A 27,560-nucleotide genomic window follows, 5' to 3' on the forward strand; every position below is an offset into this window, starting at 1 on the left:
AAAGTTCAAAGGGCATAGCGTTCCCGAGCTCTCCCCGGCACCTGCATCACGGGCTTCCATAGCCACTGTCATACTTACAACCGACTCCTTGGAAGAGAGGCGTCTTTACGAAGGGAATGTAACTTAGATCTGAACGTGAAATTAGAACTCAGAGTTCCTGATGCCAAGGTTCAGACGACTGCAGTAAACTCTGCTGCTGTCTGCTCAAAGAAATGATCTATGCAACTTAACATTAAGTAAGCAAAAAAGAAATTAAAAGAGGAAAACACACGTGGTATTGATTTAAATTTCCCCTAACATACTCAAATCGTGTTTACTTAGAGTAAAATATGTTTTAAAGGGCATCTGTGACTGCATCATAAAATCAACGGACATAGTATTTCAGTCCAGAGTTTGTCAAAAGAGGTAAGCCTCTAAGGTCGTATCTTTCTTCAAAGGCAGACACATCTGGAGAATCCAGACACTTGGTAGACAAAGACAGTTATGTAACAAACAAAAGTGAGGAGGTATTTTAAAAACTGGGCATACAACTGTGTAGTTTGCTAAGATACATGATAAACCATATTATTGTGTGATACCACAGAATACAATTTTGTTTAGTTTTATATACAGTTTTCAGTTAACTATCTAGTTAGGACATAATCTCTAGAATACCTGATCAGTAAAATTACAAGTTGAGGCCCCAGTAAAATCCTGACCAAGATGGACAGTAGACCACTTACGAGAACATAAAGGTCTGTGCGACCATCCTGAATCCAAATCTGCCACAGCAGAGGAGAGGAGGGGAACCGTTCTGTCACCTTGCCAATGTACTAGTGGCTTTTCTTACCCAAAGCCCATGTATGTGTGCATACACAAGGATAAAACACGAAATGAAAACCATGAGCAAAACTGCTATCTTAGTTACTAACATCACTGGAATTAAGAAACAGAGAGGCCTGTCAGCAACTGACCAAGAAAGCCTGGAGAGACAGAAGTGCTCTTAAATAGAAAGAAACCAGTTCAAACTTGTACCATTTTTTTCTTGCCTGTAGTCCAGTTTTTGCCTATGGCCCAAAACTTCCTCAGGCTTTTGATGAGTGGGCCCATTATTTCAAACACGCAAACTACACCTGACAGGCTCAAAATATCCGATCTAGAGCCCCCACCCAAAGCTGTCTAGGGTAGTAACTGGTCATTCAAATATGGCCACTCAGGACGGTAACGTAGCTGTGTGGGGCACATTCCTCGGTCTGTCCTCAGCTCTCAGGGCCAGGGATCGCTGCATGTACATACCACATACACACAATATCCACCACTCGGCAAAGGACTCTCAACAACTACAACTGTGAGATGTTCAGAGAGTAATTTAAATAGGTCCTTTCAGGGACAGGAATACTCTTACTACACTCGCCCAACTCAACCTCTTTCTACTACTAATCAGTTGTTTGCCTCATGAATACTGATCGACAGGTAACAGCAATAGTCAGCGAGGTGAATGTGAGTCAGTGGAAGGATGAATTAAGATGATAAATGCTAAGTGATGAGCACAACAGGTGGACCAACCAATATTCATCGTGGCAATCGCTGCTACCACGACTACGTCTATCAGAACAGAAGGAGAGCAAAGTTGGAGTGAGAATCCAGAGCTTTCCCCCCATCCTCATCTCTCAATCCTAGAACCAACTCAAAAATACTGGAGTGCCTCCCATGAGTAAAGATGAGTAATGGTCAGCACAGCTTTGTTTCAGCTGTGTTTGCGAGAAACGCGGAAATGTGTACTGTCACACTGGAAAATCCCTTTTTTACTGTGGACCATATTCAAGAGTTTGGAAAACACTTTCTTAAAGACTTGGCCTCATCTGAAACTGCAACTTGAATCTTCTGCTCCTAATAGAACAGAGAAGGCGGGTGAAAGGGTTCACTGTAGTGAAGTCCAGCACAACTATGGGAAATGCTACAAGGTTTATGTGATGCCTATCACTTGATGCTTCAGAATCGTATACCTTACCTTTATGTAATGCATTCTAGTTTTTTAATAGTGTGATCCTCACAAAAAGTCCTAAACATCTGGAGGTCCCAACACATACTCGAATCCTTTTCTTTGGGGTACTGAGTTTTAGTTCTTTACGTATTTTGGATGTTAACCCTTTATCAGATATGTCAATCTTCTCCCATTAAATAGGGTGCCTTTTAGTTGTGTTGTTTCCTTTGCTATAAAGAAGCTTTTAATTTGTATGAAGTCCCAATACCTTATTTTTGCTTTTGTTTCCCCTGCCTCAGGAGACCTGTCTAGAAGGAAGTTGCTGCAGCCAATGTCAAAGAGCTCACTGCCTATGTTCTCTTCTAGGATTTTTATGGTTGCAGGTCTCACATTTAGGTCCTTAATCCATTTTGAATTTATTTTTGTGTATGTTGGTGGGAATGCAAACTGGTGTGGACATTTTGGAAAACAATATGGAGGTTCCTCCAAAAGTGAAAACTACCCTATGATCCAACAGTTGCACTACTAGGTATTTACCCAAAGAATATAAAAATACTAATTCAAAGGCATACACGCACCCTGATGTTTACAGGAGCATTATCCACAACAGCCAAATTATGGAAATGGCCCAAGTGTCCACCAACCGATGAATGGATCAAGAAGATGTGGTATATATGTATATATATACGTATACACATACATATATATATATATACACATACATATACACACACACACACATATATATGTACACACATACATACATACACATAATGGATATTAGCCATAAAAGAGAATGAAATCTTGTCATGTGCAATGACATGGATGGAGCTAGAAAGTATTACATTAAGCAAAATAAGTCAGAGAAAGACAAATACTGTATGATTTCATTCGTAAGTGGAGTTTAAGAAACAAATGAGCAAAGGGGAAAAAAAGAGAGAGGCAAACCAAGAAACAGACTCTTAACATAGAGAACAAAGTGATGGTTACGAGAGGAGAGGTTGGTGGCAGGGGGTGGGGGGGTGGGTTAAACGGATGATGGGGACTAAGGTCTGCACTTGTTATGATGAGCACTGGGTAAGGTACGGAAGTGCTGAATCACTGTATTGTACTCCTGAAACTAGTATTACGCTCTATGTTAACTAACTGGACTTTAAATAAAAACTTTAAAATTTTTTTTAAAAAATCCTGCATTTCATGTAGTCTGAATGCCCCACTTCACAGATAATGAAACTGAGGCTGAGAAACTCGTGACCCGCCTAAAGTCACAAAGCTAGCGTGTGGCAGAACTACTGTCTTCATACTTCTACTTTAAATACTGTCACTTGGCATTCATGCTCCAGTGACCTGCTATTATATGGGAGTAATGGTTAAGTATTAAATATAAATAAAGTTAATAGACTGGTTTTTGAAGTTGTGAATAAATAATCAGAAAATGCTACGAAAGATACTAAAAATTCAACTGAACGTAACTACCATTCAACTAGCGATTTGCACGACCCTAAGAACACAACAATGTGGTATGTTGGTCAACGTGACAATCCCATCAGCTCAAGGACCTTTAGAGTTAGTTAGGAATCAATGACCCATCTTAAGACCTAAACGCAATGCACATTCCAGTTAAGACATAACCTTTTGGGCTCAAGGAAGGCAAACTGTACTCAGTAGACCATGTAATCAGGTAAGAACACACTTGGTCATGGGCTACGTGTCCACCTCTTTGAGATACGAGGTCACTGAAGAGGCACTGTAAATAGGCTCTGGTTTTGTCTTTCAACCTGGAAAAAACCGAATTAAGAAGGAAAATGTCTGAGGGGCCCTTGGGTGACTTAGCCGGTTAAGCGTCCGACTTTAGCTCAGGTCATGATCTCGGGGTTCATGAGCTCAAGCCCTGGATCAGGCTGTGTGCTGACAGCTCAGAGCCTGGAGCCTGCTTTGGATTCTGTGTCTCCCTCTCTCTTTCTCTCTGCCCCTCCCTCGTTCATGCTGTCTCTCTCTCAAAAATAAACACTAATTTTTCTTTTAAGAAAGACTCATTTTTTAAAATAAAATAGTAAAGAAGATGGAGTGTATCACATCTGCAGGAGGATAAGCACTATTTCATGAGACTCTGGCTTCAAATCTATATATACAGACATGACACTTGCACACACACAGAAGCACCATGTACTAGCTGGAGATATAAACTATGTATTTTTCAATGAGCTGTAGTTAAAACTGTAAAAAAACAAAGATAGACAGGTGTTCTCAAGATCACTGTCTGTACGAAATGAGCTTTTTCTGGAAAACAGAACTCTATTTGTTCTCTATCCTATACTGACGAGCGGGAGGCCCTTGATCTTGTGTTTATGTTGCCGGGGGCTAGAAACATCAGAACTGTTTGATAAATAAGAAGGAGCTTCACTTAGGGACATCACCACTCTTACATCTAAATGGCACGAAGGAACGGAAATCTCCGGCCGGTCCACGTGGGCTGCCATCCTCGTTCCTTCAGTCTTCTTCAGTAACTCCACCTTAATGCGACTTAGGCTCCCCAAACCCCAGGCCAAAGCTTGTCATGCCTCCAAACTGTAAAATCAGACCCTCTTTCTTCTCTGGACACCATTTCCTATCCTTGCAGGGAGTTGTCAGCCCATCATCCTGGTTTTGGGACCTCCAGTCCTTTGACCCCTTCTATGACATGTAGCTCCATTTGTCCCTTCAGTTCCTTTCTAACTGAATTCAGATGCCATCACCATATTCCCACCATTTCGTTGCCAACAGCCTTCAATTCTTGCCCTTCCACGGCAACGGCCTGACAAGCCCACACCCTGGAAACCAGACAACGGTCTGCCTTCCCCAGGCCGTCAGAGAAGCATCTCCTCTACATGATCTCACCCTCACGGACTCTAACAAGGACTGGCCATCAGCTCTGTCTCCCATTCTTCTTACCCTGCCATCTCCCCCCTTCACCAGCACCCATTCCAAATGGAAAAGAAAAGGCACCAAATGAGAAAGCATCCAACTTGCTGCCACCACACCAATCTATTTCTCTTCAGTGCACTGAGCCCTTCCTCACCCCTCTCCTACAACAAAGGGTCTTTACGATCTAAGGCTGGTCTTCCTGTGTCCTTGATTTTCCTTGTGCTTCGTCCCAGAGACCTTGATACACTGATTTCCACCTCTCTCTTATTGTTCATCCTTCTCTTTGCTAACTCCCATCCGCTTTTGACAATGTTCAAGTCTCTCCCATTTTTTAAAAGTCTTCTGCCATCAGATTTACCTCTCTAGAGCTACTATCTTCAAAATTCATATTTGATCATGGTTGCCTTCTTAACTTCCACTCAGTTTTTAAGCCTTGACAACACTATTTTATCCTCGTCCAAACGAACACAGGTCTTGCCAGGATCCTCCAAAGATTCTTCCCAAGCCCTGTTGGCAGAATCGGACACTGCCATTGTTCCCCATTTCTTGAACATGCTTCACGTGGCTTCCATGACCCCACACTCCTTTGGCCTCTTCATCATCTACTCAGTCATTCCATAGTGGAGTTCCACAGTGGGGTTCCTCGGGCTTCTCGTCTAGGACTGTTGTTCTTCACTCTGAACTAGGGCATATTCACTCGTAAGGCTTCCACACACGTACTAGTGCCTCCTTCCCGGGCTGTTCATCAGTTTAAGGTCTGTATGTCCACCTGCCTCCCCAACATCTCTGTCCATGTCTCCAAACACCCCCGATTCAACATGTCCAAGCCGAACTCACCATTCCTCTCCTCCCCCCCCCCCCACCAAATCTGCCCCTCTGTTCATGTGCTTCATGTCACAAATGAAGAGTAAGCATTAACTCAGTTCGTGTCAGAACCTAAACTCTCTCCCCTCACCCTCGCCATACACAATCAACCAGCTGGTTCCATGTACCCCACCTCCTGAATATCCTTAGCATCCATTTGCTCCCATCCCATTCCCAACAGTTACCACCCACGTCCAGGCCACCATCATCCTTTGCTTGGAGTACTGTGTGCAAAACCCTCCTGATTAGTCTTCCTACCTCCGGTCTGACTCCTGGTCACTCTCCACATGACAGAACTTGACATGTTCTCTCCACTTGACTCTCCACATGACAGTAGAAATGACAGAACTTCTGGATGCCATCGGGTGCCTAAACCCTCTCCTGGCCTTCTGGTGCTCTCAGGAGAAACATCGAAGTCCTTACAATGACCAGTCCTTCGCTAGCCAGCTAGATCTCCCCCACCCAGCCTGCCCCCCAAACTCTAGGTGTGCTCTCTGCCCCCTGGGCCTTCTGAACATGCTGTTGTCTCTCCCTGAAGCTCTTGCATTCCCTTCCTCTAAAAATTCTGAGACGTCATCCAAGAAGCATTCCCTGCCCTCCCACACCCTGTGCAGATCTGAGCTGAGGACCCTCCTCTGTGAACTAACTGCACCTATCTCCCCCAATAGGCCGCTTATCACACTTTACGAAAACTGCTCGATAGTTGTCTGCGTCCTCCGCAAGCCCTCTGAGGGCGGGAGGACTAATTTACCTCCCCGTCATAAAGCATAATACCCGGTTGAATAAATATTTGTTGAGTGAATGATTTTATGAATTCTTCACATTTATGATTCTAATTCTTGCCTGGCTCCTCCAACAACTTTTTAAGTCCACTGCTTCCTCGCGCTCACAGTCCGGATGCGACCTGCGCCAGTGCGGCCGACACGGTCAGCTAACGCTAGGGACATGCCACCTCGACCTGTACTTTTTCTGGATTAGACACTCCTTGGGCGCTGCCCTGTATCCCCGAGCCTCATCTCTGACTCACGGCATCCCTACTGTGCACGGTTCTGTGAAGGGTCCATCGGCCTGCCCTGCTTCCTTTCAGAAGCAGCGGCCTGCTCTCCATTTGCACAGGTACAAAGGACAGGGCAGAGACACTAACCCCCCGTGAGATAATCAACAGCCAGTGGAGAACGAAGGCCAGGTGAGCACATACGTCTTCCTTTGGTCCCTCAGGCAGTCGATTCTGAAATAGGTTTCTCAGGGGACTGACGTCCAGTCATTAAGGTGCCGGACCGCACTGCGCGTGCACACACTTCCGTTATCTTCTCCTCCTCCCTTCGCTAGTTCACCCACACCAGCCCCCCACTCCTGCTCCCATCAACGCAAGCCCACATTTCAGGATCTGCTTCTGCAAGGAAACCCGGCTGAGGGTCGCTTCGGCATCAGAATTTTTACTCTTGCTTTTTTATTTTGGTAGCAGTTAGTGGAGCAGGTGGCTTTACTTCTTTCCCAATCGTCAACAGGTCCTTCCTAATTTCAGACAAATTTCATCTTGTTATCAGTGAACACGCTACAGAAGCATGAACAAGTCAAGTCTCCCATAAATGATACCTATTTAAAATGAATGGCAGCTAGGAAAACACATCTCTTACAAGAACAGGAATTCTACCCCAGTTTCCATATTTATATTAAAAACATTTTGCTGGCATCACATAAAAGAACACTCCTAAAATAAACAGACCTTCTCATACCTTCATGTTATAGCTTATTTTCCTGCAGAGAGACTGAATATTAACGGACACAAAAGAGAATCTACACAGTTTCAAAATACCTTGCAGACAAACGCAGTGACTTCATTCTTATACTGGAGCTGGGTGTGAATGATCTAAGAAACCTTTGGACTGTGGCTTGTCTTTGTCTTAGCTCCTCCAGTAGCCAGCAGACACTGCACTGAACAGCAAATGATGCAGGCTCCAAAACAGAGCATCAAACCCCCTTCCAGAATTTTTTCCCACTAAGCTAATGATTCACATTCTGTTACTATGGAGCCACAAGTTAAACCAAGAATACTTACTGATAATTCACAAGTGTTCAATTAATGGCACGACTTAGGGTTGATGACAAGCTCGATGGCATCGAAGGATAGGATCTTTTGCCCCTTCTTTACTATTTCATCTTTAATCGTTATTCCGTCAGGTGTCCGAGATCGCTGAATTTATGGGCTAAGCAAAGTTTAATTTAAATTCTCTGTTTTTATCCTTGCCTTCCAAGCATCAAAGTTTTTAAATTTTTAAAATTTGTTTAAGACCAGAATGCACTGAAATCATTAATGCTTACAGAATGTCACTGCTTTTTGAGTAGTAAAACATTTTTACTTGCATTACAATAAAGTATCCCTGTGAAGTAGTTACAGGTCTTCTCAAAATTTTCTGAAGTCTATGGGAGAGGGTATTAAAAGAACTCTGTTGTTGTCATATATCCATGACAGTAATCTTGTTTTTATCAAAAAGCAGGTGGAACTGATGCCTTCTAACTCTGACACATAGGTGTGCACCCCACTTATAATATATTTAATGCCTACAAGCGAGATGCCACAAAGCTCCCTAACAAATAAAAACAAGTCTCTTAGGTACTCCATGGCTTTGCCCAGTACTGCGGTGCACACACTGAACCACATTTCCTCTACGTCATGAAGATTCACATTTTCACACATTCTGGTATTTCTGAAACCCAGATGCATCTTACAACTGACAGAGTCATAGTCTAACTGGCAACATTTTTTCTTTCTTAGCGGTACGTAAGATAGAGGACTTAAAACTGACGGTGTCTTCCATTCAACGGTGTATCATCGTTCAGCCAGCACTTAAGCAGCTGTGGGCTTTATTTTTATTCTCTAAGTGACATTTTGGACAACCTCTTCGTTACATTCAAAAATGTCAGTTTTTTTTTATTCAAACAAACAAAGCACTACTCTAAGACGCCACACATTAAAGCCAGGCAGAACTAGCTTTTTTTTAGACACGGTCTGAAGTGTATTGGTAGCTTCCAGCCTACTGGACTGATTTCAAAATGGATTAATTAATGATTTCAAAATCATAGGATTAATTCAATTTTAAAAACTGGGTGACTGTAAAAGGAATTGTTTATTTTTAAAAATTGATCTGTTCCATAAGAAAAGACAACAGGATCTGGGGAATCTTTCTTTAACAGCTAAATGGAAACCTCAAGTCTGCTTTTCAAAGTTTTTCAGAGCTATTTCAGTCTGCCTCTGGCCAGGGCTCCAGCCAGCTTCGGTCACTGGCTTACTGCTCGCGCGTGCTTTGCTGAGCAAAGACCGCCTGGTAAAAATTTGCAAAGCAGTAGTTTTAAAATTTCTCTTGTGCGAGACTGGCTGTAAAACACTGAAAAAATGCACACAGTCTTTGCAACTGTTGGAAGTTTACCTTAAAAGTCCGTTTCAGGTTTTCTGGTAGAAAGCGCACACACTAAAATGTTACAATCCTTCAGTGTTACGCACAAGTATCGTAGGAAAGGCCTCTCTCCTTGCTCCTCTCTGTCCTCATTAGAAGACCACGTCACGAGGGGGGAAACCTCGTTTCTCACTTTTAAGCCAGCAGTCGTATTAGTGCTACACTAACATCTGGATTAGAAAGGGTACCCCTGAGAAACGGGTAAGCGGGAAAAGAGAGGAACACTATAATGAAGAAGTATTTTTCAGCAGACAGAGAGTAAACTGAAAACTTACAAGGCTTTAACTTTCTATGTTTCTATGTTTGATGTTTTCCACGTCAAAAATACGTTCTCCAGGTTCACCAAATCCAAAAAAGCCAAATTTCCGAAAACATTTTGTCTTGACGCCGGGCTTCAACCGCTTCTGTCTCCACCCAGCTACGTCCTGGCACCACCATCTTTACCGGCAACAAAGAACTTATGTTTACTAAGCGTCCAGCAATCAAACATCATTCACTCTGCGACTTCAAGCGGGAAGTCATCCTCCAATCCAGCTTCACTGCACACCTACGGTAATTAAGAAAGACACTGTCCACTTAATTGTAACTTCTCACCGCAGCACATTTTTAGGGACCCTCGGAAGTTTTGGTTTATCTTTTTGTCATTCTGTATGACTTCCTAGTGACCAAGGGGACACTGTGGCTGAGGGTACACCCTTTGGAGGGACCATGAACACAGTATTCAGGAAGTGAGACCGGGCTTGGAGAAACCAGGCAAGCGAATACAGTCAGAATTCTTTCTGAACCTGATCATCCCACACGCGGTCAGAGTGGGACTTGCTTTCTCGATGGGCATTTACGACAGAAACTACGACACTATAGAAAAAGTGCCAGGGAACCATGCCAGCAAGAAAGAAGAAGGCAGCAAAGAGAAGAGACAAATGAAAGCATCAGGTAACACAGATTGGAGTCTCGGAAGTTCAGGGTTGAGCTCCTTACACTTAGATTTTCATTAACTGGCTGCAAAAGGTAAAACGTCTTAGAAATCCTCTAACTTGGGGAAATGCAGCAAGCACTAAGACAAAATTAGGTGCTGTCCTTTTTACAGCAAACTTAAATTCAATATTCTGATATCATGACTTAGACAAATTAGGAAATTTCTTGCAATCATTTTCAAGTATGTATAGAAAAGAGGGAGTGAAATCTAGACTAATCTGTGGTAAAATGCCTATACTGCTGTAATTATCATAGAGACAGAAATAAAGATCATTCTACTTAGCTTCTTTGAAATAAATGCTAAAAGTACTTATAAAAATGAAAGAGCAATATCTGAATTAAAATTATTTTAAATCTCTGGTTAAAAAACAAGCATCCGCTGATATTTTCGCGGTAAATAATATCTGAGGAGGTCAATCACGAAACATTCCCTCACGTGCTGAGGATCAACAGGGGTAACGCAGGAGGAACCAGAGATGGTACTTGGGAACCAGCATATGCTCAGTGAGGTTATCCTTTTTCACAAGTCTGGAACCAAAGGGACTTTTTCTAAGTAGGCTCCACGCCCAGTGTGCGGCTTCAACTCCCGACCCCGAGATCAAGAGTCACATGCTCTACCGACTAAGCCAGCGAGACCCCCCAAAAGGATTCTACTACCAACGATAAATAGTATAACACCTGTACGACATTAAGAGTCAAATCAAATCATAATTTATCATGGTCCTCAAACCAGCTCCAAAACATCCGCTTTGCTTCCAATGCCTCTTATGAAGTATCGGTGGCAGACACTGCCTGTCACCTAAGTAGTGGCATTTGTCAGCTGAAGCCCCAAATCAGTGGCCCAGTAGGTTTTGACTTACTAAAAGGAAGAAGAAACACAGAGTACTCAGCAAAAAAACAACACAAGTGTGAAGGATGATTCCTGCTCTGTTGTTTAACCAAGGTATGCAGAGAAAAAAGATCCGGATGAGAGCATAAAAATACTGACAGTGATTATTGCTGTAGAGAGAGATCGATGGGCCATTCCAATATTTCTTCTTGGCATGGTTTTATGCATTTGGATAAATCTTCTACTACTGTTCCCAGTAAACATTTTTTAAAGATAATTTAAACAAAAGAGGCAACATGTAACTGTAATGCAGGATTTTTGAATTCTACCCATATCCAACTATCAATTTAATAAGCAATCTGACAGACTTTTTACTTAAGAATGGTTTGAGAAACTTCTAAATCCCTTTCTTTGGAGTAGGCAGAGTTCCTGAATTCAAAAACGAAAGACCTATTTATGAACCAAGAGACGTCTTTAGAATTTTCCAAGTTGCTCCCTTTTGTCGGCCCCTCCCCCGCCACCATACGTGAAAGCAGTAACAGGTTTTTACCCTTACGCACACTTCCTAGGTAAGCAAATAACCATATAACCCCAAACCTCCAAAATGCGGGAGGTAGGGGAGTAGGGGGTGGAGGGCAGGGAGGAGTAGGATTTCCAGAGGCTTACATCAATTCAGGATGGAGGGAAATGCAATTTTTCTTACAAGTGGCTCCTGATACACCTTGTAGCCGAACTGTTTTTACAGAGACCTGTGGCGATCAGCTGTGCCTTCTGCAGAGTAATTTAACTACTGCACAGCTGGGAGGAGAAACAGATTCAGTGGAAAAAAGCACCATGCCGACTAACAACGGTGTCCATATTAAACTCTGTATTTTGTCTGAGTCGGAGTTTGGGTCATGTAAAAGTGAAACTGACCCAAGAGAAGAGAACGGTTTCTCACAGATTGCCATTTAAATCTCAAATGACCATGTTTCACAGCATGCTCAATACCTTTCAGCATGTAACTGCATTTTAATTTCCTAAAACCACAGGACATAAGTCTGATTTCAAATAGTGTCTGGACTGTGATACTCAATACTGATAAAACTGTACGGTGTTCTCTTGCAAGTTCCAAAGACTCAGCATACGGAAAAGGATCTTCCTTTTCTTTGAAGAAGAAAACTTAGTCCTCTGACTTTTGTAAATGGATTCTAAACAATGAATATGTTAAGACCTAGAGCTTATGCCGTAAGAACTGGAATGTAACAGATTACAGGAGAAAAGCATGTCATGCACACCCTCCACTCACCATGGTGTAGTCCCGTCGAAATGAGACTTCAAATTTTCTTTGCCATGAAATGCTCCTCAGTGCTAACTTCAGAAAATGAATTTGAAGTCTATTAACATGAATAAATCTTTACTTGAATGTTCAGTGCATGGAAATTATTCAGTTACCTTTTCAGCTTTCTACAACAGACAGAGCCCGTGGTTGTCTTCATCTCCAAATATTATGTAAGAGAAGCAACCTTTAAAATAGATCCAGGAAAGAAAAAGGGGACGGTGCAACTGCGTCTTAAGTTTGGGAGTCAGAAACCAATTCGTGATCATTTTTATTTAGTTGGAAGGAACTTATCCACTTTTGTATGTGAACGTGAAATAATGCAGTAAGACGGTTAGCTGTTCTCACCAGAAGGAAATGACTCTGAGCTGCCCTTGAGAAAAGCTAAAAAGGAAAAAACAATTTTTTTGAAGGGACATCAGGTAAGTATTTGCTTTCCTCTGAACTACCACTGCCTTCGCTTTGAGCCTGACTCAAACGCTGACAAATTCAGTACGGCTGTCCGTAAGCAACGCATCTGTCTGTCTGATCAGTCAGGTGTAATTCTACTTAAAATGAAATAATGAAATGCTGACAATCGGAGGTGCAGAACTATAAAGCCCTGGTTGTTCTACGAACCCTAAATGTCTAGGAAGCCTGGGGTGACCTCGGGGTGTCTGGTGTAGGAGTCAGGTGGGTCCCTATGGCCACTTGTTCATCAGATTCTAAGGTATCACCATGTGTAAGAAGTGCCCACTCTTGATTGCATAACAGCTTTTCAAGGAGATGTCAAAATACAATGAAACATGAACCAATTTTCCTTTTTTGGAAATAAAAAACCTCATTTGTGGGGGGGGGGGTGCGGGGGGGTGGTAAAGAACACACATCCTAGAACAGAAGAAATTCCCGCATTTCTTTGCTTGTCCCTTTGTCTTCCTATTTGATCTTTCCATTTACCCCCTGCCCCTCCCCCGGCCTTTCCGTTTCCCTTTTCTGATTTTTCTCCAAGCTTAGACCACGGGTGACTAGACAGAAAATGTGATTGTTAACTGTGCACCGGGCGCCTCCTCTGGCAGACGTCAGTGAGGCACAGGGGGAACACCCAGGAACTCCAGTCTGAGGAAAGCAAACATGGGGAGTCGATGCCCACCACGAGCACCACAACTCGCGCCTGATGGACGAAGCCGCAGGGGAACGCAGGGAGGGTGAGAAAGGCTGCTGAAAACTGAGCGAGATCTAGACAAAAGGGAGGTGACTAGAACTGCGTTATTTTTCTGGAGACAGGAATCAGAGCAAATAAAGGCAAATGCAGATGAAAGCCCGTGGCACAGTCTACGGGACACTGCGTGCTCATTTGCCCAGCCATCGCCAACCCAGCAAGACGAGGGGGCTATCCTCAGTGTGCCTGTCTTACTCTAATCTTCATGACAGCTCGGCAAGGTAGGTTCTATTATTATCTTAATTCTGAAGGTCAGGAATCTGAGGCCAGGAAGATCATGAAATTGCCCAAGGGCACACAATTTACAGGCTGATGATGGAGCCAGGATCTACCCGCAGGGAGTCTGACCCCAGGCTGTATGTGCAAGTGTCTGTGCCTACCACCAGTGCACAGACTATCCAAATGGGGAGTACCAAGAGATAAGACATGGCTAGGGCTGGACTGCGTGCGCAGGAGGTGGAAGAAGGGACGGGAGAGGAGAAGCACCAAAGATGTAAGAAAAAGTCAAGAAAGTATTGTCAACAACAACAAAAGTATTGTCACAAAACCCATCCCAGCCTGTTGGCCTTCGGGAAACCATTCCCCGGCCTTGTTCAGTCAAACTGGTCAGTATTTCTATCTTCTTTACCTAAACTAAACAGTCTAGGGAAGAATTTTTATGCACTGTGACAGCTGTAGCAGAAACGGAAGGTGGTACCAACACTCAAAGTAGAAGGAGACGGGTTAGTAAGGAGCAGAAGCACATGAGGTTTCTGCATTTATTTCCAGAAGCGAGAGTGTTGTGTGTGTGCACATGTGGCATCTCCCGGTCTTACACAGACATGCACGCGCACACACACCATACACATTCTACGATAGATGAAAAGCTACCTGGACCCTATTAAGAGCCAAAGCCACACACAAGGAACCTAAAAACAATGCCAAGGATTTCTGGCAGAGCTCTGCTCCAAACGTACCTGCTTCTGGGTCCCGGTTGAAACGGCAGTACTTTGAGTTCTCAAGTGAAGGCAGGCACTGTTCGATGGGCACCCAAACATACGTCTCAGGACACAACAAATCAGAAGGTCTATACTGACCCTAAAGAGAAGTGAAGGAACAAGAACACAGGCTTTACAAACACAGTAACTTCCTGGTTACAAGGCTCCAGAGTTCCAGGAAAGGTTTTAATCACAAATTTAAACAAAGTCAACCGGAAACAGCTTTACTGTAAATACTAGCTGTCTCTAGTAACTGCTTTCCTATCTCAAGAATGCACATTTGATTCAAAAGCTCTCTAAAAGCAATGCATCACTATTTGTGATGCCTGTATTGATGTGGAAGATTCGAGTTTCTACTTCCTTTTGGAAGAAATATTTAATATATGATTCTTGCTGAGCAGACTGCAAAGAATACCCAGTTTCAAAATCAAAGTGAAATGTCTTTTCATATATGAAAGCATAATTTATATATGGAGTGAACTCATTTTCAAAAATGAAATTTTAGAAGTTTTTAACTTGTAGATTCAGTTGGTAACACTCACTCCATTCCAATGTACTAAAAACTACTGTTTTGTCAAGAAACTATCATGAACAATCTAAACTGATATATGTAAATAAACTTTAAAAAACATTACAGAAATTTTAGAGAAACGTCTATAATTCTCTAGCTTCTTCAAAAATGCCATTTTGCAAGAATGTTTTATATATTTATAACCCAATTATGTACCCCAAGTCTAAAACAAAGACTACACACGAGATGCTGAAGAAAAAAAAAATCGTTTGCCCACCGGTACAAATTATGTGAAATCATTTAGTGAAAAATTTCAGGAGTACCAAAGTTAGTTAAAAATTCCAAACATCTCTTCTCTAAAACTGCAAACTTCAAAACTCATTATAGAGGTTAAAATCCAGTGCGGTGTCTCCCAATTCTGCTTGGTACAACCCATAGTAAGAAATACACTTCACGCCACAACCTAGTAAGCACAAACACAAATATAGAACTAGAAACAAACCTTTTACTATAGAACGCTTACCCGTGTTATGTAATCTTTTATTTCCTAACCTACTCCATTTTGGTTTTTTTAATGATGCTCCTGAGCCATAAAAAATGCTTTTATGAACGGCAAATGGGTCACAATTTCAGAGTTTGAAAAACACTATCGAATGCCAAACGCTCTACAAAGAATACCGCTGTTATGGGCTCCACACTGTCACATACCTTTATGTCAGACCGGCTCTCTGTAACCGGCCCACTACGTGGTCACCGTATGAAGCCCCACTCAGATGTACAAGAAACACCACACCCCCCAGTACTCGAAGCAGTCAGAAGTCCGCAAGCTAACGGGGGAGACCGTACAGAGAGAGTGTGTGCAAACTAGTTTCTTCTTGAGAAGCCGGGAGAGAGTTCAAGAAGGATATGGAGTTTTATTGCGGATTTAACAGACTGACGGGAGTTAAGTCCAGGGCAGGATGAAAAGGAATGAGAACAGTCTAGATGAAGGGAACAGTAAAAACAGAGACGCAGAGTTGCAAGATCACCCTGAGGAACAGGAAATAGCGGGGCATTGCAGAAATGGAGACGTAGGTTGGGACCAGATTCTGTGAAGCCTCAGAATTCAAGTTTTGAACTCTATTCTGGATGAAATGGGAATGCTTGCCGGACAGGAGGAAGACCAGAGCTCAGGTCTATGACCCTGCTTTTTCCAGACTGTTCACTGCCCTGCTGATGCCTCACCGCCCTGGCACGGGCAAGGTCATCCATAGGGGCAGCTCACCAGGTGGTGCACATATTCGTCCAACATGAAAATTCACAACACAGGATTATTTGAGACGAATGAATAATTAGTAGGTGTAATAAAGCCCAATATTCAATGATACCTATCTTGTTAAAAGCAAGATTCATTCAGAAGGTGTTTTCTTGGTGGAAAGCAGCAGCATGATGTGACAATGTCCTTATCAACAAATCTGAAAAACTAGCAGTCTAAAAGCACTGGGTCTAAACCTTTTTTATTTTCCTTTTGGGTTATAGACCATTTTGAAAGCCTGATGAGGAGGAAAAAGCTAAGTTTAAAAAGCTAAGCATAGTTCTACAGAAAAAGAAAAAAGGAGTAAATTTTCTTCACCTTGCAGTATACAAAGATTTCTTAGTGCACAAAAAGCATTAACCATTAAAAACAACAACACTAATGAGCTGGACTTCATGACAATTATATACTGCATTAAAAAATTAAGAAAATAAATAGGGAGCAGGGCGCCTGGGTGGCTCAGTTGGCTAAGCATCCGACTTCGGCTCACGTCACGATCTCACAGCCCGTGAGTTCGAGCCCCGCGTCGGGCTCTGGGCTGATGGCTCGGAGCCTGGAGCCTGCTTCCGATTCTGTGTCTCCCTCTCTCTCTGCCCCTCCCCCGTTCATGCTCTGTCTCTCTGTGTCTCAAAAATAAATAAACGTTAAAAATAAACATTAAAAAAAAAAAGAAGAAATAGGCAAGCGAAAGACTAAGAGAAAATATTAACAAAACATATATTAGAAAACATAGCTGTATCTAAAACGTATCAAAAATTTAACAACTCAAGAATAAAAAAATCATTTTTAAAAAGGCACCAAATATATATGAATATAAATGAATGCTTAGTAAGTACCTGAAAATATATTCAATATCAGTTACCAGAAATGCCATTAAAACCATAATAACATACCACTGCATAACCACCAGAATGGCTAAAATTAAGCCATTAATTTTAAACTGAATAACAAGCTTTGGCAAGGATCTGGACTATGTAGAACTTGGATATTGTTGGTTTAAAACGGTAGAACCATTTGGGAAAATACATTCTTGGACATGTATCATCTGTGAATATGTCCAGGATAAATTCCTTGAATTGGAATTGATGGCTGTAAGGGTTTTTATGTTTTATTAGCCCAAAACTATTTTCCACTGAAGTTGTGCCATTTTACATTTCCATCAGCAACATATGTACACAGTGCTAACTTCCTCAAATCCTTACCAACACAGCCTATAATCAAAACTTTCAATCTCCGCCAATCTGAGAAATGGCATTTCATTGTGGTTTGAATTTGCATTACATAGCATTCCATACGTTGAAAGGATCTGCATTTCCTTTTCCATAAAGTGGGCCCCCTCTGTTGTTAGATTTCTGGTTTTGTTATTTGAAAAACTCTTTATATATTAAAGAAATTCACCCTTGGTTTGCAAAATATGTTGTACTTCCCTAGCTTATCTATCTTTTGACTCTGTATGGTATTTTCTTTCACCATGTGGAAATCTGATAAGTGGTTAAACATATCATTTGTTAAAACAGTGTCTAAGGTTTGCAATATAATTTTAAAAAGTCACTGTCACTCAAATATTATAAAAACATTTACATGTTCTTTTCAGTACTTTTATGGTTTCATAATTTTACATTCACATGTATGCTCCATCTGGAATTTATTTTGGTGTAAGGTATAAGAAAAAGATCTAACCTAATTTCTTTCAGATGTTTACCAAGTGGCCTCAACATCATTTTAGAACCGTTGTTTCCCCCGCTGATTTAAACGCCTTTTTGATAACTTACTAAATTTCCATATATATTTAGATCTCTTTCAGCACTTCCTACTTATTTAGACACTATCTGTCTATTCATGTACCAATGCCACACAGTTTTAACTATTAAAGCTTGATATTGTATTTTAATCTCTAGTAGATCTAACCATCCCCCTACGATTGCTCTTCACATGTGCAGAATTTCCCGGCTCTTCTTGGGTAATTTTTCTAAAATTCTGTACTTAGGGGGCAGGGCGCCTGACTGGCTCAGTCAGTAGAGCGTGTGACCCTTGATCTCAGGGTTTTGAGTTCAAGCCCCATGTCGGGTACCGTAGAGATTACTTAAAAGACAGAATCTTAAAAAATAAATAAAATAAAATAAAATTCTGTACTTACTACAAAAATATTACCAATATGAACAAGGAAACAGTAATAAAAATGTTATGGTGTGTCTTGTCTGTTGTGATGGAGGGACACAGAAGCAGAGAATCCCAAGAATGTCTAGTATAACAAAATAGATGCAGATTCATCCACAGACACCTGAACCCAATGTCTGCCTTTAACGATGACAGTGACCTTCAAAACCAGTCACTGACCACGAACTGGATCCTCACTGTGCGGCAGACGCTGGGCGGCTGGGAACAGAATGAGGAACAAACAAGTGCCTCTAGGTAACTCACCATCTCCCGGTAGCGACAGACCAGGACAAAGACGAAGCGCATGCCAGGATATAGCAAGTATGATTGAGTACAGGGGGTCAGGGTTTCCAAAATGTCACGTTCTTTTCAGGCAATACCTGCTCACAACAGTGGGTCGGATGTTTTCTTTTTAACTCTTTAAATACTTCATTTATCTCACTGAAGAGTCACAAATGAATACATTTTGACTTCTGCTCATCATCCGAAATCAAGTGTTTAGATTAGGTTAAGACATCCTTTTTCTCCAAAGCACAGGCTTATCTCAGGGCTTTGGAGCAGCTATTCCCCTGAGCCACCAAAGAATACAAAGAGTTTTATGAAATAGACCACTTTGAAACATTGTGCCTTCTAACATTTCCAACATTAGCTGGTTGAGAGTGAGGGGAGGGAAGTACTTAAAGCTCCACTGAAAGTCACCGTCACACAAATGAGAAACGCGAGGGCCTGGAATCTGCCCTGCCTTTGCAGCTAGTGTGAGAAAATGAGAAATGTCTGTGTTAAGAATGTAATTACTTAAGGATTTGGACATACTTTCCTGTAGTCGGAAGAAAAAATATTTAATCAGCCCCTAAGTACGTTCATTCATACTGGAACAACGAGGCGAAAGCAGATTAATCCTCTCCTAGGGTGCCGACTCTTTGCAAAGAAGAAGAAATCAGAGTTACCATAGATTTCTCAAGTACTCGAAATTCTGAAAACGTAATTGGTCTGACAGGGCTTATCTCACAATTTTTCTGAGCGTTCCTGCAATCTGATGTACAATTTCAGAAGAGGAGCTCCAGAATCACCACGCCCCATCTCACAACCGCCCCATCTCATGACCACCACCGCCTGACAAGGACAGGGCCCCAGGGGCCGGCAAAGGCACCAATTCCAGGAGGGGAGGCTCCGGATGACGCACTTCAAGAAGCCTGGGCAATGTAAAAGCTATCTTCTAAGAAGCCCAAATTTAGAGGAGGGAAGGCCTAGTCCTCATTATTAATTACACATTTCTGGGAGGGACAACCACTCCGGTCAAAGTCCTCAAAGGGAAGCAAGTTCGGCGACCTCTGACCTACAGCTTCACCAACAGAAATCACTTCTGCAGCTGGTTATAAACCATTTTAGGGCAGACAACAAAAAGGAACACGAAACAAACTAAGGGCCTCTACATTTTGAGTTATCACAGAAGAGTGAATGTTTTGCTTGGAGTGCTCAGCAATAATCAATGTTCCATGCCATGACTGTATTCAATGATTTCATTTCATTTAAAGAAAACCACTTAGACTACTGGTAAAACCCAAATTATGCTTATACAACCCCACCAAAAGACGAGAAAAAATTAGGATATGGTCATAATATTTCAGTCAACTTTACTAGGCTGTCATAGATTGAAATTCAAGGAAATTCCAAAGTTAAAGCTAAAACGGGGGTGGGAGTGGGGGTGGTAAATACATTTCCTGTTCTATTTCTATGAAAAATAACTGCTTCTTTTGGAATAAGAGGCATCCAATTTTGGGTTTTGGTCAATAGAATGAACAGGTATTCTTTTCACTTGCATGTTTTAGACCATAATTTGAAGAACATTATCATATTGATCTAATTTTTCTAGCCTGTAGATGACTCACAAAATAAACTGTATGGAGACTATCTTAGTGTAGCAAAATGTATTAATCAAAAGTCGACCTAAGAATTACATTCATTTTGCTAACCAGAGGTTAAAAACATCTTGCTATCATTTCTTACCAAATAAGAGCGACACAGGTATGTAAAGTGCATATAAAAAGGGTGTCTGGAATAGTCTGATTTCACAATCGTTAACAATTTCAGCAAGGATACTTTAAAACAGACGAACATCCTTTACTTCTAATGAAAACACAGTCAAGAACACTAAGACTTTCCCTTAAGGTGTAACTAGTTAAAAACCTGTTTTTTTTTTTAAAGAAATGTTTGTTTGTTTGTTTGTTTATTTATTTAGAGAGAGCAAGCACATGTGTGCAAGAGCTGGGGAGAGGCAGAGAGAAAGAGAATCCGAAGCAGGCTCTGCGATGTCAGTGCAGAGCCCAATGTGGGACTCAAATTCACAAAATGCGAGGTCATGACCTGAGCTGAAATCAAGAGTCGGGCACTTAACTGACTGAGCCACCCAGGTGCCCCTAAAAACCTGGATCTTTATTTTTTTTAGTGTTTACTTATTTTTGAGACCGAGAGAGAGGGAGACACAGAATCCAAAGCAGGCTCCAGGCTGTCAGCACAGAGACCGATGTGGGGCTCAAACTCATCAACCACAAGATCATGACCTGAGCCGAAGTCGGATGCTCAACCGAGCCGCCCAGGCGCTCCCAAAACCTGCATCTTTAAAGGTAAAATCTACATTAGGTAGATGGAGGAAAAACAAAAAAAAACGGTTCTAGCAAGCCCTGGCAATCGACCGCTTTTTGTAAATTTTTTTTGAGATGCAATGCACATACCATAAAATTCACCTTTTTAAGGTGTACAGTTCCTTGTGCTTCGTGTATTTTGCAAGGTTGTGCAATCAACACCACTACCTAATCCCATAACATTTTTATCATTCTTTAAAAAAAAAAAAAAGCTCTCTTCCCATCAGCAGTCCCTTCTCTCTCACTAAGGCCCTGGCAACCATTAACTCTACTGGCAATCCGTTTTAAAATGGGGAGTATCTGTTTACGCTGCCACACTCCTGTTAGAGGCAGAGCAAAACCCAAAGCCACAGCACTGCCTACGAAGCCCTAAGTGATGTGACCCACATTACCCTTCCGGCTTGTCTTCTATGCCTTTTTCCTTCCTTCGTCATTCCACTCTGGCTGCACTGGCTTCCTGGTTGCTCCCAGCACACATCAAGCCTGCTCCCACCCCAGGCTTCTGGCTGTTTTCTCTGCTGGTCTTACAGATATTCCCAAGACTGTCATCCACTTTAAGTTTTTGCTCCAGTGCCACCTTCTCAATGAAGGCCACCTCTCCCTCCTATATTCTTCCGTAGGACTTACCGCCTTTTAACACTCTTCCTCCTACTTACTTGTTAGATCCATAGGAAACTCCTTGCAGGGTCAGGAGTTTTAGTCTGATTTTTTCACTGACGTATCCCCAAACCTACTCATCAGCTGGCTGCTGGCTGGATGAATGCAGGACACTCGGCCCGGAGGCCTTTTCTACTTCCTTCTCTGAACACAGACGTCACTTTAAATACGCCCTTCTTACACATAGGAATCGACCAGTGTCTGCTCAACTTGTATTTATGAGGCAGCTTCACTGCATTTTTACTGTACAGAAACAGTTCCCAACCTTTAGGAGTTCTGTGAATTACCACTGGATACTAAAAAGTACATGATCACGACAGGATCTAGAAGAGTCACTGAAATCTAAAAGGCGGTTGTCATACTTGAGAACGTCAGAAACTACTAGTTCGCGTCCATTTAGCTTTTTCCCCCTCAGAGCTGAAAATATTGCTTTCCTTCTTTTACTGGTATACACTGTCTTTTTAAAAAAATGCATAGCTTGTTAAGTTTCATTTTAGGAAAAAGGAGGGGGAGACATGACCTGAGAAAAGACCTCCTCGTCTGTGCAGAGTTCAGCAGTGTCACTCTGGTGACGACAAGAACATGAACAATGTCGGGGCACCTGGGTGGCTCAGTCGGTTGAGCGTCCGACTTCAGCTCAGGTCATGATCTCACAGCTCATGAGTTCGAGCCCCGCGTCGGGCCCTGTGCTGACAGCCTGGAGCCTGCTTCAGATTCTGTGTCTCCCTCTCTCTCTGCCCCTAACCCATTCGCATTCTGTCTCTGTCTCTCTCAAAAATAAAAATAAACATTAAAAAAAAATTTTTTTTAAAGAACATGAACAACAAGCTCCCCCAGCGTTTAAGCACAGTCTCCGTAATGACTCTGCACATCCCAGGAGCTAAATCTCCGAATAAATGACAAACGTAATGAAAACAGATGCTGTTTCTACTATGCAGATGAAACAGGAAGGTCCTGTAATGGTAGCAATGAACTCAGACCTAGACTCCTGATCCCCTTTCTCCTTCTATACCTAAATGCTAAGATATTCACAATTGTTAAAAAGTATTTTCTCTCTTTTCATATTTACTTTTGAGAGAGACAGAGCATGAGTGGGGAAGGGGCAGGGAGCAAGGGAGACACAGAATCCAAAGCAGGCTCCAGGCTCTGAGCTGTCAGCACAGAGCCTGACATGGGATGGGGCTCGAATTCATGAACCATGAGATCATGACCCGAGTCGAGGTCGGAGGCTTAACCGACTGAGCCACCCAGGCGCCCCAAAAGTATTTTCAAAATAACTTCCCAAAACCTTAAAATCACAACTGAGTCCAATATGAACAGGACTCTGCTTGTCATCAAGGATGGAAAGATGGAATGAGCCTCGCGAGGCACTCATGATCGGCTGGGGAAAAGGGAGGCATGGGATCCCGTGACCTGTGTAGCCAGGGGCAAACGCAGGGTGGTAGGTACAAGGTGCCATGGAAGGACAAAGAGCTGCAATGTGGCTGTGATACTTGGCACAGCAACAAGGACTATAAACAAGCTGCTGGTCAAACACAAGGCGGAGACAACCAGCTTTCTTGGGAGACTCCTCAGAAGAGGTCCCTTCTGTAGCATGTCCAAGTCTGAGTGGTACCATGTTTGAAAAAAAGTCAGGCACTTGCCGAAAGCAAAAACAGACCCAAGACCCACATGGCTGTCTCCTTCCTGAGCTCCCAAATACATGTCCCTCAAAATTTCACCAGATAGGAAATGTGACGGGAAACCGTTTCAGTTCCACAGATTAGTATGTGGTCCTGTGTCTGCGGCTTGTGGATGCTTCAAAAATCAATGTCTCTTCAGCTTTACACTCAAAATGTTCGGTTAGTTATAAAGATCAATTCCATCTTTTCTCTGAACGAATGCCAGTTTCCATAAATTCAAATTTATTACCAGCGTGTATCTTTCTTAATATGGAATGACATATTCGAAGTAACTTTCAAGCTCATGCATGGATCCTAATGTAACTTAGTATTATCTAGAGAAATATTATGAAATTGACAGCTTCAAAATAACATTCGAGTTTATCTTATTACACCTTAGATTCCTACAGAAGGACTTCTTACAATTCAATGTACAACTGATCAAAAATAAAAGCTTATTACTAACCACCCCTTTTAAATAAATGTGGGGTACTAAAAGGTATACTCTTTGATTATAGCAAATCCAGAAATACATTATTTTCTTTTAAAGGGCTCCAACATCTTTTAGAAGCCTTTTCACTTCACCTTTATAAGACGACATATATGAACCTCTATGCATTCAGGACTACACGTTTGCAAACCTGACATATAAGAATTCTCTTTGAATGTTACATTGTCTTTGTACGAATTTAAACAACATGCAAATGAGAAATTATTTCTTTAATTAAAGTTAAAGGAATTGAGACTGTTATTTTTCTCAGAAAAAAAAATCGGAGAAAAGTAAAGAAATGCTTTCATATGATATTCACCCAAGTTAGCATTCTTGGCTTTTAATTGGAAACATCTGGGGATGGGCTTGGCAGATTGCAATAAAACTGAAGTTACCAATTCACACCCTGCCATTTTGAGGGTATTTTGTTTTTACAGTTTTCAAATTAAAACCAAACGGACTTTCCTTTGAACTCTGGTCCTGAAGCAAAGATCTTTATGAGATTTCACTCTCAAAAATACTTTATAAATATTTTGAAAAATACGAAGGATTTTGCAAGTATTTGAGGAGAGGATAAACCAGCAGAGTTTATTTTAAAAGTTCAAGTTAAATTAAAATGTAAGAACACTAAAAAGGCAGTATTACTTAAACACACACACACACACACACACACACACACACACACACACACACACACACACACACAGTAAACCCTAGTAGCACTGAACAAAGAAGAAATAAGTTACCAGACATTTAAGTCTTTTTATCAGGTAGAGGTGATATCAGTATCCTATGTTTCTACAATAAACCTATTTATTTTACTAAAACCAACTGCTTAAAGAGAAGCTCTAACACTACATAAACAAAAATAGCTCAAAATAATCCATTAGAGTGGGCTGTACCTACACAGAAAACGAGTAAGAACAAGGGCTTATTAAATCCAGTCTTTTCCCTGAAAGACAACACCAATGCAATCCCATCCACAAAGCACTACAGCAGACCCCTTGCTCCCTGATTTCATTACATAAACAGAGATTGACTTTATCAGTCCCCAAGAGAGTGCTTGAGAAGTAACTCTAGCTGCTCTGTTTTCAGAAACTGTGTTTGGATTGTGCCACGCTCAGTTGGCGAGCTGAGCGGAGACCAGTGAAGACAAAGGGCCTAAACATCTGAATCCATTTGTGTTCCCTGAGTTCTGAGAGCCAACAGATGTACTCCATGTGCTGCTGGGCTAAGCTTTGAAAATTTAAAAATACATATTTTTCCCACTGACAAACAGAAAGTGATGGTATTCTGTGTTTCTTTAATTAAAGTCCAAGAGTTTGCAAAGGCTCCAGGACTTACTTTAAAGCTTCCTTAAGACCGGGCTATTTATTTTACTATTAGTGAATAATAGAGAATAAAGATTCTAATTCAGTTTTAATCACAATCTTTGCTTTTATTTTGGAAACCCTGGGTTAATCTTTTTGCTTCTAGAAAATACAAAGAAGGCTTGTGAAGAAAAGATTCAGGGAGTCAACTTACAGCCCAAATTTAATTTCAAACCGAAGGGTCATAAGTTGAAAAGGATGAAGAAAAAAAGAGAATGAAAGACGAAGACAGAGAAAATAACAGAAGAGAAAACGAAAAGGTGAAATCCAAAGCTGCTTTAATTTCTCTTAAAGATCAAACATTCATGTGAATATCGTGTATGTGTGTGTATATTAAATTTGGCCTTCCCCATACTAGGAAGAACAATCAGGATAGACGTTTGCTCTGTCGGGTTTCAGGCTGTTGCGTGAGAAGCGGCACTGAGAGTCACTGGTTCTGTCCCTACCGTAGGCGGAGATGTCCTTACCTGGACCACAGCGAAGAGGGACTGATTTCAAGTTCTCCTGCTCTGAATCCATCCTCCTACTGCCAACAGAGAGAACTGACTGTGTAAATGCCCCATTTAAAGCCCCTTACTGGCGCTCCAATATGTATAGCAAAGTAGGATAATCCTTTTTAAGGTAAAAAAAAAAAAAAAAAAAAAAAGTCACAGGCCTTTATAAGATAGTATTGTAATTTTAGTTAAAGCAGATGAGAAATAACATAAGCTAAAAAGCCACTACAAATTCATGAATGCTTTTAAATGAGTATGGATTTTACCAATGACAACAGGTCCTAAATGTGTTTGCACAAGGACAGTACTACACTCACGGGTGTACCAATCTACACCCACAACGTGTATACGGATGCACAGACTTCTCGCTCCCTGGTTTAGCGACATCACGCACCCTGAGTGAATGGCCCAAGATGTGCTTTCAGCCTACTTCCTTATCTGGGCACACTCACCGCAGGGTACTCACATCTAGGCACCAGGAGGACTACTCACTTGGGTCTAAATGCCTCCAGTGGACCTAAGTGCTGTCTACTCTTTCTCTGCCAAGCTCTCCTCGGACTCTGCTTCACCTCACCGCCAACTGCTCTCACCCCCGGACAGAATCATCCCCCATGCTCTCTTTCCTGCAAGTCAACGGGTTATTATTAAATGCCTACCATCTGCCAGCCTCTTACGGTAAGGTCTTGGGCATGCCATGGTGAATAACAACACTCAACGAGTTTCAGTTCTCAGGGAACTCCTAGTCTACAAAGGGAGAGGACCTTAAGAAAATAATCACACAGAAACATATCATTACAAAGTGTGGCAAACAATGTGAAGAAAAAGCACTCAGAGAGTACAACAGGGAGACCTAATTACGACTGGGAGTGTCAGGGCTGGTGTCTTTAGCGGGTATCTGGGTTTGTACAGAAGTTTTTTCTAGAACTTAATACGAAACTACTGGAGTGGTCTGTTTACGTGCTGTTTCTCTTACTTCTGCAGCCTCCCACCTCCCTTCCCCAACCTCAACTTGGGAGTTTCTGGAGAGCTGGGAGTACATCATTTCTTTGCATTCCTTGTGCCTAGGCAGAATTCCTTATATGGACTGAGTTCTCAATAAATACGTATTGAATATGTATTAAACTGAATGTGTCGAATTGTGTTTCTTAAAATAGGCAATCAGATCATTTTGAAACTAGAAGGGCTGCAGACCTCCCTAGTCAGTATCCAGTTTCATTTTAATATTTAAAAAGGGAAGGGGGACAGAGAAGTTAAGTGACTTAAGGCCAATGACTGGTAAAGGCAAGATCATAAGCTCAATCTTAATGTTCTTTTTTCTGTTAAAATTCCCAAGGTAAAGCCAGACAGAAGTATGAACACCTACGGTGTGTCAGCAAAGTCCTATGTTCCTGTTTATGAAGATTTGCCTAATCAGAATCAGTTAGAATCTGGACCCATTAGAAACACACAACCAGCAGTATTTTTTCAACATTCTTTAAGTTGATATGCCTTGAGTCAAACAAATGCTAACGGCAATTCACCACAAATACACAGCTTTAATAACGGCAGTAAGCTGTATCTGATTGATCGTGTCTCTGACTGTAGCTATTACTTTTTTCCAGTAAACATTTTTCAATGCCTGAAAACCTTAATCGTAAAAGTCTGTTTAATTACACCCCTGAGGGAAATAAGAAGTTGGCTATAACCTCATATTTATCCCCAGGGTGTGATCTTTGGTAATCATTCCTTTTTTTCTGCCTGATGGAAAATTCATCACAAATGACTTAAACGCCTCAAGTCTGAGGATAACCTTTCCCCTCCC

At 41.7% G+C, this 27,560-nt stretch overlaps 1 protein-coding gene across 7 annotated transcripts in view; it reads right to left on the reverse strand.

The window, feature by feature from the left end:
* Positions 1-27,560, reverse strand: part of ATE1 (arginyltransferase 1) — a 156,085-nt gene that overhangs the window by 25,538 nt on the left and 102,987 nt on the right. For 6 of the 7 annotated variants that reach the window (XM_053207345.1, XM_027063273.2, XM_027063274.2 and 3 more), the window contains one exon: positions 14,463-14,583. The exons of the other annotated variant lie outside the window; for it this stretch is intronic. In XM_053207345.1, the coding sequence (XP_053063320.1) occupies positions 14,463-14,583 (121 nt within the window). The remainder of the gene's footprint in view (positions 1-14,462; positions 14,584-27,560) is intronic. 7 annotated transcript variants of the gene reach the window in all.

This window comes from Acinonyx jubatus, chromosome D2, assembly GCF_027475565.1.
Source record: "Acinonyx jubatus isolate Ajub_Pintada_27869175 chromosome D2, VMU_Ajub_asm_v1.0, whole genome shotgun sequence".
Taxonomy (NCBI): domain Eukaryota; kingdom Metazoa; phylum Chordata; class Mammalia; order Carnivora; family Felidae; genus Acinonyx; species Acinonyx jubatus.